The sequence below is a fragment of the Suillus clintonianus genome (genome assembly GCF_016758775.1).
Source record: "Suillus clintonianus strain FC179 chromosome Unknown DEU56scaffold_151, whole genome shotgun sequence".
In the NCBI taxonomy this organism is placed as follows: domain Eukaryota; kingdom Fungi; phylum Basidiomycota; class Agaricomycetes; order Boletales; family Suillaceae; genus Suillus; species Suillus clintonianus.
This window is the reverse complement of record NW_024539375.1, coordinates 1-12,665: the sequence shown is the minus strand read 5'-3', so window position 1 is coordinate 12,665 and position 12,665 is coordinate 1. Positions and strand designations below refer to the sequence as shown.

At 48.8% G+C, this 12,665-nt stretch overlaps 4 protein-coding genes across 4 annotated transcripts; 2 read left to right on the top strand and 2 right to left on the bottom strand.

Moving 5' to 3' along the window:
- Positions 1-779: 779 nt before the first annotated feature.
- Positions 780-2,375, bottom strand: DEU56DRAFT_984829 (uncharacterized protein; the record flags this gene model as incomplete). Its single annotated transcript, XM_041360008.1, has 3 exons — positions 780-786; positions 851-1,917; positions 1,965-2,375. 2 exons carry the CDS (start codon positions 2,373-2,375, stop codon positions 1,048-1,050), a joined length of 1,281 nt encoding a protein of 426 aa, XP_041202013.1. The 3' UTR covers positions 780-786; positions 851-1,047.
- A 2,158-nt stretch (positions 2,376-4,533) lies between these two features.
- On the bottom strand, positions 4,534-6,305 carry DEU56DRAFT_159840 (uncharacterized protein). The gene is made up of 2 exons (XM_041344824.1): positions 5,710-6,305; positions 4,534-5,659 (listed from the first exon to the last, which is right to left on the bottom strand). The coding sequence occupies exons 1-2, from the start codon at positions 5,817-5,819 to the stop codon at positions 4,900-4,902; spliced, it is 870 nt and encodes a 289-aa protein (XP_041202012.1). The 5' UTR covers positions 5,820-6,305; the 3' UTR covers positions 4,534-4,899.
- Positions 6,306-6,601: 296 nt separating this feature from the next.
- Positions 6,602-7,793, top strand: DEU56DRAFT_761338 (uncharacterized protein; the record flags this gene model as incomplete). Its single annotated transcript, XM_041350522.1, has 7 exons — positions 6,602-6,756; positions 6,836-7,083; positions 7,147-7,168; positions 7,193-7,336; positions 7,522-7,550; positions 7,618-7,673; positions 7,725-7,793. The coding sequence occupies 7 exons, from the start codon at positions 6,602-6,604 to the stop codon at positions 7,791-7,793; spliced, it is 723 nt and encodes a 240-aa protein (XP_041202011.1).
- Positions 7,794-11,204: 3,411 nt separating this feature from the next.
- DEU56DRAFT_839159 (uncharacterized protein) lies at positions 11,205-11,910 on the top strand. The gene is given in 4 exon segments (XM_041354906.1): positions 11,205-11,229; positions 11,241-11,308; positions 11,436-11,573; positions 11,606-11,910. 3 exon segments carry the CDS (start codon positions 11,297-11,299, stop codon positions 11,864-11,866), a joined length of 411 nt encoding a protein of 136 aa, XP_041202010.1. The 5' UTR covers positions 11,205-11,229; positions 11,241-11,296; the 3' UTR covers positions 11,867-11,910.
- The last annotated feature ends 755 nt before the right edge of the window (positions 11,911-12,665 follow it).

Genomic DNA, 12,665 nt, shown 5'->3' with positions numbered 1-12,665 from the left:
GTGCCATGGCATCAGGGCGCCGGGAGGGGACGAATCAGCAATGCGCCAGATTATATTGGAGGGCGGGATGCACGAGGGCGGGAGGAAATGAATAAGCAACGCACAAAGGGCGGGAGGGGAAGAATTATGCATCACAATGCATCAGACGGGAGGGCGGGATGCACGAGGGGCGGGAGGGGATGAATCAGCAACGCACAAAGGGCGGGAGGGATGATGCATCAGACGGGATGCATCAGGGCAGCAACGCACGAAGGGCGGGAGGGACGATGCATCAGACGGGATGCATCAGCCAGACTCGAGCGGATGCATCAGTGAAAGGGATGCATCTGCTCGAGTCAGGCTGATGCATCAGGGATGCACCAGGACCCAGTATTGTAGGGGAGAGTGATGCATTAGCAGTACTCACTACTGTAGGGGAGGAAAGAGCGCTACAACTGCAAGGAAAATGCATCACTGGTGCGTTACAATTACAGTAAATAATGCATTACATCGACACGAACCTGTCCTTTTTGTTGATTGTGATGCGGATAGGCACCATGTGAAAGGCAATCACGATCATTAGCATGATCTGGTTAGTCAAAACCCCGTGACACATTTGATCACGTCGTCGCTATCGCAAAATACGAGCGGTCAAGCTAGGCGGCAGCGAGAGCGAGTTCATCGCGACAGACAGCCCCAAAGGATGGTATCGTTTGTGGGTACGTCTCCATCCACTGTTGAAGAAGCAGTCGAATGTGGATGTGAGCGCAGACTGCAGGGCTTGTGGGGAGCCGGTCAAGGTGGATTCTATTGGGGTAGCATGACGTGGGGCAGAGTCAATAGGAGAACCCGTATCAGGGATCATACTAACATGTGGGAAGGGGTGTCTCAAGAAGAAACTGGCACCAGTAGATGTAAGTATAGTTTGTGAGTAAGCGAAGCCAAAGCTATAGGTAGACAGTTTGTAGGTATTCACGACCAATGTAGAAATGGGAGTCACTCGGTCTGTTCGGGAAGTCGACCACGGTCAATCGCCCACCGTCGTGATAATGGTTTACTAATTTCCAATCAGAGAGTGTTGGTTTGGGGGGGGGAGGCGAAGTTTAGCCCAATGATATCGTTGGGAGGTTGATATCTGGGTAAGGATTCGGGCCGTCGGAATAGGACCACACCAGCGGACCTGCCTCGGATCCCTAGGACCTCGCGTATCCCACCGCCAATAATTGAATAGTTGACTATCCCGAATGCATATTGACACCCTCTGGGGTTAGAGGAATCGATAATTGTAAATTCAATGGTTGGACAGAACGGACACCTAAGCGTGAGTTGGGTTTGGAAAGTCACTTTTGAAATCGAATGGAGGATGAGAGGGAGGATTACTACAGGCATTCGCAAGCCGAGGCTGGTCATGGTCATTTCCAGAGGCCGATCGAAATCGAACTGTCGACTTCGACAGTCCTTGAAATTCGCTGGACATGCAGGAATAGCACGAGAGCCACTGTAGTGCTCCATGGACATGTGGTCTAGATTGTCGGAGACGGAGGGGGTCCAGTTGAGGACAGAGGGGTCACCAACGCGCGTGATGGCTTCAATGAGCCTGCAGAATGCGCGCATTCTTCCTTCACCATATGCAATCCGCAGGCTCACGTTAAAAATGCCCATTAGGGAATAGGCCGCGTCTTCAACCCTTGTTGTTTGGCGTCCGGCTGCCCACGCCATCCGTTCATCTACCCTCACAAGACTTGGTATAAGGTCCGACGTGAGGACATCATGAGGGATGCCAGTGGCTTCCTCCAGAGCCCTTAGTAAGTAGGGTGACTCGTCGGGTTCCTTGTCATTTGCATCATCCGTCATGGGCATCCAACGCGCGTTGAAGAACTTGATATTACGAGGCGCAAGGAGTTCTTGCAGTGTCCATCCCCTTTCAGTCCATTCGTCCTGAGTTATATTATCGATGGTCTCGCTTTGCGCCAGGTGGACGATACAAATAGCCGAGTTTTGTACCACCGAAACATGGACCGAATTGACTCGTCGAGCTCGGTACTGCTGCTATTGTCAATGCAACAGGTATCTGACCACGCAAATTCCACGCCGTACTCCTCTGCCTCTTGACAGAATGCCTGCAGCTTCTCGTACCCTGGGCCCGCCGCTGTACCTGTCTTCATCTCTTCATATGTGGGTTCTCCCTCATCCAGCCATCGGTGAGACAGCATAGCGTACCGGATATGGTTGGAGGGACTATATTCCAGACTTGAATACACAGAGCTCCGGAAAAGCTTCTTCACATCAATACGGCCGACAAACTTCATGTCTGACAGGCGGATAAGGCGGATTGGGATTTCATTCATCACATATTCGTCGAAATAGTTTAGACACGAGCTTGTAAGCTCATCCATGACAGGTCACTACCAGCCGCAAATCACGATGAATTTGGGCAACAAAATAATGTAACATACTACTCACCTGCGTGGATGTCAAGCCCCTCCGATGCAATGTCTACACGACGAAAAAATGTTGAAAAGGTCCCTGTCCGACTACAGATTATCTGTGAGACATTGGAATCTCGAGTACGATATAATCCTACTCACCTCGGAGATTAGTACAACGTCGATTCAATCTGTCAATGGTCCGAATATGTTCAATCCCCGAATATATGTAAAATATTCGGTGCCTTACCTCGAGCGTCCTAGTGGTGCGTGGTAAAGGTGCGCTCTAGCTATAGACTGCGTCTCAAATGATAAGAGGCTCGGACTAGAAAGGTGAAAACTTGATCAGTCTTCGATTGAAGGTATGACAGTTGCATATGTGCATACCTAGAACAGAGAAAGAAACTACGCGGAGTATTAGGAGTTGTATAGTATACTCGTAAACACCCTCGTAAACACTTTGACTTCGAAGGGAAACGAACACGTTAAAACGGAGAATGAAAAGAAATGTGGAAGAGTGATTGTGTACGTAAAATCAAAGTACGTCTGCGATTGGTTTGCGAAGCACATTTCAAATCACTCCTCCAATAGATCCATGCAGACCATTGCAGGCAGACAAGCTGATCAGCGAATGCAAGAGAAAAAATAGGGGGTTGAGAAGTTCAACTGTGGCACGTGACCCCCTTACCGTAACTACTACTAACGGCACACTGAGTGACTGTCTTTTCCGAGTCTTAACTTCAGACATTCAGGAAATCCAGGTGTATGGTAACATATCGCCAACCAGGTATCCACATGTGACTTGATGCAAGTCCCGACTTTGGGCCGAGTTTAGCGCCCTCCTCAGACGCTTCATTTTCTGCATACGGCGTAGGTGAAGTCCAGATGAGTTTGCCATGAATATTGATTCCGATCCACAATATCTGGGGGCGACACGCTTGTCCAAATCGATCTCGGCATCTGCCAGTACGACGAGAACCCGTACTCAGCGACCCTCCCGCACAGTTGCCATCACACCACTCTAGCAACACCATGTTGTACTACCTCTAACACCCCCGCCTGCTCACATGTTCGGACCCTCTGGTGGTCTTGTTCTTGTAATATAGGACCTAGATAGTACCTCGTCCGTGAGCAGCAACAAGTCTGGAATTTGAGAAGCTGAACAAGTTTCGCAAGATGGCTGGGCAGTACACCGTTGAATTTGTGGTGATTCGGTCGCCCAAGTATGTCACCCCTACACTTTAAACATTCCCAATGTTAACTCTTTAATGTGTACGTATCTGAAAACACACCCTGCACCAAAAATTTGGCGCCAAGCTCGCGTGTCAGAAAGATGGAGACGGACTTCTTCAAACAGTACATTCTAGGATCGCTCGACATGGCAGAGATCCGACGCGATCCAGCTCAACTTTGGCTACCGACATGCCCAGCACGGGTATGTCCATGAGTTTCTCATCGCCCTACAGTGTCATGGCCGACCCACAATGTTCATCGTCAATAAGGAGCATATAAACCCTGTGGAACCTCCGCCCAGCAACTTCAGGTAGATCGTCCTTGAACAACACATCCCGACGCAAACATCACAATTTCGTGCACGCATTCCTTCATGTAGGCTGTATATCCTTGCTCTGTCTGACATCACAATAACTTACACATTTCCCTCCAGCACTTCACAAATATAAGTGACGGCGCCACTGATATACCAAATGTAAGTCATCTCCCCTTCTTGGTCACTATGTCACTAACGCCACGCAGTCGATCTCCCGATGTACATCCTTCACCTCCCAGCCCCAGCCCAAGGCCTTTTCCCCCACTGTCGGTCACAAGTTCTTCGCAGCAGTGATTCATGTCGACAAGAATGATCCTGCTTTCGCCAACAAGTCTGTCCTTCGTCTGATTATCTCCTTCCTTCAAAGTGCTAAGTGGTTCACAGTTTCACTGTATCGTTTAAGCCATGTCTCTTACCTCGTACTACCACTGTATACTGTATGTGTTGGGGAGCACACCCCCATTATTCGCATCCCAAAGTGAATCCCTCAAGCACAGTTCAATTCCTGACCTTTCCAAGTCCAATTGAATTACAACTGTCACACCCAATCTATATAGTGACGTCCAGGGAATACTTGGAATACATTACCAACAATGTCAATATCATATACGCAATTTGCATTGATGTAGAGTAAAACGAGTGAAAGAAAAATCATATGACAATGTGTGCATGAAATACGAATACGTATGCTGGTAATACTACAGAAAAATTGACCGAGTACTCAGCCGCCACGCCTCAACAGAATACCAACGACACCGACAACACCCGTCAAAATAATGAAACAAGTGAATGAATGGTCTAAAGATCATGATGATGTACTTTACATATGTATGAACGTCCAAAAGTAGTGTGTCCATCGTGGCGTACACATGAAACGTGGTAGGGGGTGGCATCGCAGATTCAGATTCACGGGTCATGCTCGTGCGTTTTTGAGCATGCGCAAGTCTACGGCCTAATAGACTCATACGCAGGCGGTACATCTCGCGGCTCTTCACCTCCTTCGTCGTTTTGCGCCTGACCCGCATCGTGGTGTTCAACACCTGACCCTTCCCCATCAACTTCTTGCTGCGTAGTGAGCGCGAGCCCCTGACGCCCAGCAGCAGCTTCTTGGTCGTTCATCTCACGACCGCTTGAGGTGTTGCTGACGCTTGGGGCGGGGCGTGTGAGCGGTCGTGGGTTGTCCAAGTCTGTTTGCTGCAGCAGTGCGTACGTGTTCGGCCCGCCTTGGAGGTACTGGCCCAGGCCTGAGCGTACGAAGCCTTGAGAGGGGTACCCCTCGCCGGGAGAGGTGGCGGCGTCGGAGTGCTGAGAAGGAGAGCTGAGTGGTGGCGTTGTGCGGTGAATACCTGCTCCTGCTGCAGTGGCACTCGCGCCAGCAGCGAAGAAGGGGCTTTCTCTGTACTGGGGCATGCTTCCGTCACGGTCAGGGTAGGGAGTAACCTCTATTTCGTCGCCGAGGTCGACTTGGGGTGGGGCTCCGCCCCCTGAGGGATGGGATACAACATCAGAGGGGTCCAAGTTTCTCTCTAACTTGTCTCGACGTCTGTCACTGCATGGGTAGAAGCAATAGAGCAATAAGACGCCGATTAGGACAATAACACTGCTGGTTGAGTCATGTATGCAAGTGGGAGTTGGGACAGGGATAGAAGTTGTCGTGGAGATCTCGGTGGTGATTGTGATTGTTGATCCGTATGGATCTATTGACCTGATAGATCTGGTGAGCTAGGGTATAAAAACAAATAAAAGACTACCAACGTTATCGTTGTAGGTACCGTTGTTGACACGGAGGTCATAAAGGTTGTAGTTGGTGTTGTAATCATAGTAAAGGAAGTCGTTTGTACGTTGCTGGACGAGGAAGATGACATAGAAGATGTGGGTGTCGTAGTGGGTGTTGTGGGTGTTGTTGGTGGTGTTATTGTGGAACGGTAGAAACCGATGAACAGTCAGTAAGTACTGGATGTTGATTCGGAAGAAGAGAAGGAGAGGGGGAAAAATACTTGGTGTTGAAATAGAGGGTGGCTGACTAGTAGGAGAAGATAGGAGAAGTAGTACCAGGTAGAGTAGAAGTAGGGGCTGCTGTTGTTTGTGCAACTGATTTCGCCGCTCAGTTTGTCGATGCTGGTGCAGACGACGACATGGTGGCGATGGCGAGAAGGAGTGACGAAGTAAAAGACCAACGTATAAGTTTGTCGGTGTCATCCTGCGCAAGACGCCCGTATATATGATCAGGTCAGAAGATGCCATTACTTACTCATCCAGGGACCAGCTGGGCCGTAAACCCAATATCGTGCCTGACTTCACGTCTCCTGAGGAACACAGAGTTACACAGTAGGAATTCGTAGATGGGGTAGGTGTGCAATTTCCAAACATATTGCAGGTAGCCTTGTCCTCAGCTCTGCGATATACCAAGATTGAATCGCATCAACATTGTAGTGGTGAGTAGAGACGTGCTTGCCAATGAGTCGGCTTCGAAGCGTGTGAACAAGTGACTTAGCAGCGGAAGCAAACTCTACAGGCTATGGGGCATTTCCTACTTATCTATTCTCATTGACTTCCAAACCCGCATCGACACCTCGACTTCAACCCTGCCTATGTAGGAGCCTGGTTTGGAGCATTTCTTTCGCAAGGCTATCAAAATCTAGCCCCCATGACCCAACTCACCTCTGTTGTCGTCATCACCCACACCTTTTTTCAGCCAGAAGAGAAGCTTAAGTATCGGCGAGTCTTCATCCTTGTCTGCCTCATGTTGAGAGACCAGGAATCGTCTCAATGGGACGGAGATGTCCGGGCTTGGCGTTGGGGGTAAAACAAGAAGAGTCAACCTCTCCCGGAGAAAGCAGGCTTGTGTCCTCCCCACTCACCCGTAGCACACTTACACCAGGACCTCCAACCATGAAATGGCTCGGTCCAAGGACTTCCGAAACCTTTGCTGCTGGGCTGCTCGATGGGGAATGAGAGAGGGGTCTGGGTCTGGTGCAAGGTTCGAACGTGAGAGGGCAGGCTCTGTTGGCGTTAATGTTAATGTCAATCGATTCAAGCAGGACAGAGCAGGCGCAACTTCAGTGCTAAGTCTGTATGACCGCGAAGGCACTACTTTGGAGTCGGTGATGAGCTGGTTGGATCGCGATCGTGAGACGTCTCTCGACCGTTATGATTAAAGATAGAGATTCTGACTATTCATGTATCAACCAGTATGCTTCTTTGCGGGACCATGGTCCTTCGTGTGACGTTTTCACAGTTCAGAGGCTGCGAGCTCGTCTTCGCTTTGCACGAGGAATGCGTGTACAGGAGGGGATGCTGGTGCAGGGTGGAGCCCAAGTTCGATGTTTGATGAAGTTGGTGTTGAGAATGATGAGAATCATCGAGTAACGGGCGAGTACCAGTGATACCGTGCGTATGGTGTGTCTGTTCCAAGTTCACGCCTAGCGTCACAGCTGACATGTCCCTACGGTCAGCATATATGGCAACTTTCAACGGCTCGACTGCAAGCTATCACTCTTTGATGCGCGGTGCTTCAGCTTTGCATCTGTCAACTATACACTTCTCTTTGCACATTCGCTATTGTAGTGATATTCTGGTGTACCTCACAGATGACAGTGAGTGTGCCACCTCGTTCTAAACATATATGCTCATTCAAGGCGGATAAAATATCTGATCTCCTAGGTTCTAAAGATATTGTGACACCTGTAGGCGTCACTGTTGAAGCAATCACCACGATGGTATCAAGGCGGTATATTGCTTCATTGTTTTATATGAAAATATCATTCTAGAAACTCGTGAAAGCTATATTCGCCATTCCAGCACGCGCGGAGATGCGAGCGTTTTCATTGCTTCCATGAGAGCACGCCAGATGGATTTCCCTTGCCTTCACATAGGCGCCTCTCGATGAGGGTAACAAATAGGCGCCTGCGTACATCAGCGTGCGTATCATATCCATATCTCGCTGAATGTTTCATTTACTTGACCGCAGTTTCTCAAACCATTATGACTCAACACAACACTCACTAGTATCATTGCCACTGATGTGGTTATTCCTCTTCAAGGATTTAAATTGAGTTGGATCACAGCTCTTGAGGGCCTGATCCGCTTGTTTTCTAACCAACTGCAAACAAGTCTCTTTATGGCGGTTGGCACCGGAAGTACGAACGCCTCTGGCATGGCCAATGTCTATGTTGAATTTATAGAGGACTAGCGCAAGCTGCGCACACCGGATCCGATTCTAGTGAGTTTAATCCTGTTGGTCTCGATATTTCGACTAACCGGGTAAACTATCATAGTATCTTGCTGCTTCCCTTTGAAGAATCGCTCAGCAGGCAAACATGTCACCTTTTGGTAACCCCATCATCTCGAGCGAAACTAGTTTGATGCTGTCCGATTCGCACTATGGTGGGCAGTGTGATTGATGCTGAACAGCCAGGTAGAAACATCGAAGGTGATTGCGAATACACTGGCTGAGTCGCAGGACTATATCATCTTCGATAAGAGACTTGTAACATTGTACGGATATCAGGACATCATTTCGTCAAAAATGAACGATCCTTGCTGTTATGATTACTTGTACCCGTCGGCGTCTCTCCGGGCGTCAAATTGTTTCTGACAAACAATCCATTCGTATAAGTTAAGCGCGTCGCAAACCAGATATCGACGAGGTATTTCCGTCGTTTATTTTCACAGTTCCATGGATATTCAAAGGTGAGGAAGCTAGCTAGATGTGCCAGTATTGAGCTCAGATGGAGGTATGCACCTTCGAGAATCGCCGTTTTAAGGGTGAGTGCATCCGTCGTCAGATCGACTCGGAGGTGACCATCGACGATCCCATAACCACGGGGCTGTATGCATTTACGTCCTGTCGTTGATAGATTTCGCCGAACACAACGGCGACTAGAGGTGGGGTGAATCATAACCAGATCGTGGACTCGTGTCGGAGCCTCGGGAAAGCCAGGAGGCAGCCAGGTGCGTGAGCCGTTCCTTGTGAGGTCAATGGATGATCCGCTGAGCAGTGAGAGCGAAGGTGCTGTTGTGGGTGGAAGCGTAAATTGTGTCGTAGGGGTCTTCATCTTGTCAGGATGAGCATATATGTATATGAAATGAAAGTTTCGAGCGAAACAGTGCATATGCTCACCTGACACTAGACTCGCAACCAGTCTGGCTATGCATCAATTTGAGATGGTGAAGACGCTGGTCACCTGTCATCAAGACATCAGAGATCACCCTACGGTACTCAAGCTCACCTTCCCCATGTAATAAGACGACATATCCCACAACGTCCTCATCTGTCGGGTGAGGCTCCAAGTTACTTGGCTTCAGCCAAACCCAGTGCTTCTTCCAAGGAGAATTTTCTGCGTGCATGGACTAGGTTAGTGGATAAGGCTGAGTCCGGGCTGAGTCTCAGATTGGACGTGAAAGGGCACTTACCCCTCAACACGCTTGGAAATCATGTCTGCGCACGCTCGATCCACGCGAATGGGTAATGGGGTGGCGGGTGACAGGTCTTGATGTGTATCTTCGAATATGATACTTGAACTGAATACAGAACAGAATCAGCGCGCCAATATATTCGCCAGTGAAGAGAACGGAGAGAAGAGCCTTGCCAGCGTGATCACATAACTCCATGAGGGCAAATTGGATGGCACGCTCGAAGTTCCAGCAAGTGGTTCAGTATCAAAGCAGAAACCACACACGTTTAGCCAAGGGCGAAGGGGAAGAAGGTTCTGTTCTTGAACCAGCGTCCCATAGATTGGTGACGAAATACGCCCGAGCTGTCGTAGGTCAAGAAAACTAGAAGACAATGAGCGAGAGTAAGCCGAGATAAGTAACGCACCCGTCATTGAAAAGGGAGTTGACAATTGTATTAAATTCATTTCTTCATGGCTCTTGCCGAAACAAGACACTGGCAAACCATATCGATAAAACATGCCCGAGAGACAGTTAAGCTGAACTCCAAATGAGCACAGACAAGCGAGTTTTCCGTGCTCCAATGACGGATGGAAAACATGAGCCCGAGAAGAAGTGAAATGCAGACAGGCAATAAAGCCTTTGTTCCATTGTGGTAGGCAAAGAGACGTTAATCGCATGCGGAATCACAAGAACACGAAGATCAATCACCTGATAATGTGGGCTACTATTCGAGCGCTCAGGGATCACCCTCGAGGTCAGGTTTCTACCAGTAAGGGACCAGCAGCAGAAAGGTAAGTAGTAGCCATCTGTGCACTTCATATTCAATCATGAACGGCGTCAGGGCCAGAAAAAATACACACGACTTACCGTAACGCACCATGTCCTCTGAATCAATTGTCACGTCGACCATTGAGCAAGATCCATCCCCACCGCAGCCCAAAAAACCAACTCCGAAGTACGAATTTGAGTAGCTGGTGAACATCGTTGAAAATTTCGTTCTGCTTGCATGACAACACCGAGATTCCTCATCACGAGTGATTCGTCGATGGCACACCAGTGGGTGGGTTGAAATCCGAAACATGACACTTTTTCGGTGAACCATGGGCAGGCGAGGGCATAAACATAGACACAACCCTTTTGACACCGGACGAAAAGAAAATAGCATGTGGGGGCCAGGTGGAATCGATGGGGTAGTGGGCAGGTGCACGTGGAACTGCGAGGTAAGACACTTTGTTGGAGAAACGCGGGCGGATAAATTCACTGATGAGTCTTTGACAACAATTGCATTCGGGAATGAGTTCATGTCAGTGACGTTTGAGTTGAACGTCTAAGTATAGCAAATTTGAGTCTAATAATAGCCCCACTCTCTTGACCAATTGTAGCCATTGAAGACGCAACTTCAACCAGACGCACCTCCAATAGCCCATCAACCACACTGCGTCGATGTGAAAACAGAGACACGACTCACTGCCACACTACCACCAGCATGCAAAAAAGATCTACGACGTCGGTTAGTTATATCCACAAGACACAAGCTACTCGTACTCACACAAGAGGCCCCATGAGGGCAGCCTGCACACTGGCTTTTCTTAATGCAGAGCCAAGGACAACTTTCACTGCCCTGAGTGCTCTGACTGACAGCGTCACTGGCAGATACTGATGCTGTCAAAGCAGCAGCAGCAGCGAGAATAAAGGAGAAACGCATTGTTTATGAGGATGTGATATTGGTATGGGGTCAAATCAATCTGAAGTGGACAGTAGGAAGACGCCTTCCTTGCTTTTATGTGCTGAATATAGCCACCACGGCGATATAGGATGAACCTGTCCACATAAAATCCCACTTCGAACAGATGATATCTGCAATTCCAGCGGATTGCCGCCGTACATCTACCTTGTGAATTCAAGCCAGGTCTATTGGTAATTCAGTATAGAGCGAGATGCCGCCATGCGCAACAATGTCGGTGCCAGCTTATTGCTACCTACTGAAATCTACCTTGCGAAGCGAGGGCTATTGGCAATTCATCAAGTTGGCGTGGAACAAAATATCACCCTTGGGGGGAAGGTCAATACTAGCTCGCATCAAGGACTGGTCAGCCAAGTTCAGCTTGTTGTTTTGGGGAGGGACCGCCTCGTTGAATGCAATAAACCTACATGACGTAGCAGCCGTCGCACATCTATGCCATCGTGAACATATCGTGTTCGTCAGTACCAGATATATTGGGGTGACTGGTATAACGGGTATGACGTACATCAGTTCGTGAGGGCCGGAATTACCCTTGCCGAAATTGCCCCGCTGAAGACGAACAAGAAAAGGAGCACATCGAGTTGGCATAAGGTCGTTGTGTATGACCGACGAAGAGAGGAAGACCCGAGAGTGCGAATTGATATGACTACGGACCGTGGTATACCAGGCAAATCCCTGATAACGATAACCGCCAGCGCATCGCCAATACATTCCTCATTCAATTCTCCTGTATCCATGTTCGATTCGGTGCCGGAAAATACGAGCATTTGAACGGCCCCGAAGTTTCCAAGGTATTGGCGCTGCCACCGCCACTTCGTCGACGTCAAGATCGAAGAAAATCCTCGTAGATATGATGAAGACTAGAATGCTACCACCATAGGACGCGGTAACATCAGGAAAAAACCACCTGACTACAGTACACTTTTTCATAATGCATAGCCTCATAATGCATAATTTTCATAATGCATCACCTTTGGGTGGGTCCCATTGTGGGACGCGGGCATTATGCATGCAAAACACATAACGCATAACGCATAAGCCTCCGGGCTGATTTATGCATTATGAGGCCGTGTTCGGGTCAGCATCAGTCACTGTCAGCACCTATACTAATGTAGTTTAGACTATCTAAAGTGCATAGCGGTGTCAAAAATTGTCTTTGTTCTCCTCTCAAATGCCCAATAAGACCCGCAAACCGCGGGAGAAGCCAGCTCCCTACAAGCAGCGCTCGGAGACAGTCACAAAGAATAAAGATGCACCCCCTGCCTCGGCCAAACCTCATCGTGACGCCGGAGTACACTTTCACACAAGTATTCACGCTGTGCCAGCAACTCGAAGATGCTTGCCTTCAATTTGGTGAACTAGAGCTCTCATTTGATCTCTCAAAACGGCTGCGGGCACTTAGGGCTTGTGTGCGCAGGAAATTCGCGGAGCAAAGCAGACAACAATAGATTCGTACTTCAGCAGTAAATAGAAAATGATATGTTTTGTACCGCTCTCAGCTGTCACACTCTTGAGGGAGGTCACATGGCCACCTGGGCTTCCCATTAAGTAAGCCTTACTATAGTGGTTT

Excerpts from the sequence above, each read along its gene's own strand:
- DEU56DRAFT_159840 (XM_041344824.1), bottom strand. The coding sequence starts at position 5,819 with ATGTCATCTTCCTCGTCCAGCAACGTACAAACGACTTCCTTTACTATG. Across the intron at positions 5,660-5,709 it reads ACGGTACCTACAACGATAAC|GTCAATAGATCCATACGGAT; the intron begins GTTGGTAGTCTT and ends CAGATCTATCAG.
- DEU56DRAFT_839159 (XM_041354906.1), top strand. Across the intron at positions 11,574-11,605 it reads TCAGTACCAGATATATTGGG|TTCGTGAGGGCCGGAATTAC; the intron begins GTGACTGGTATA and ends GACGTACATCAG.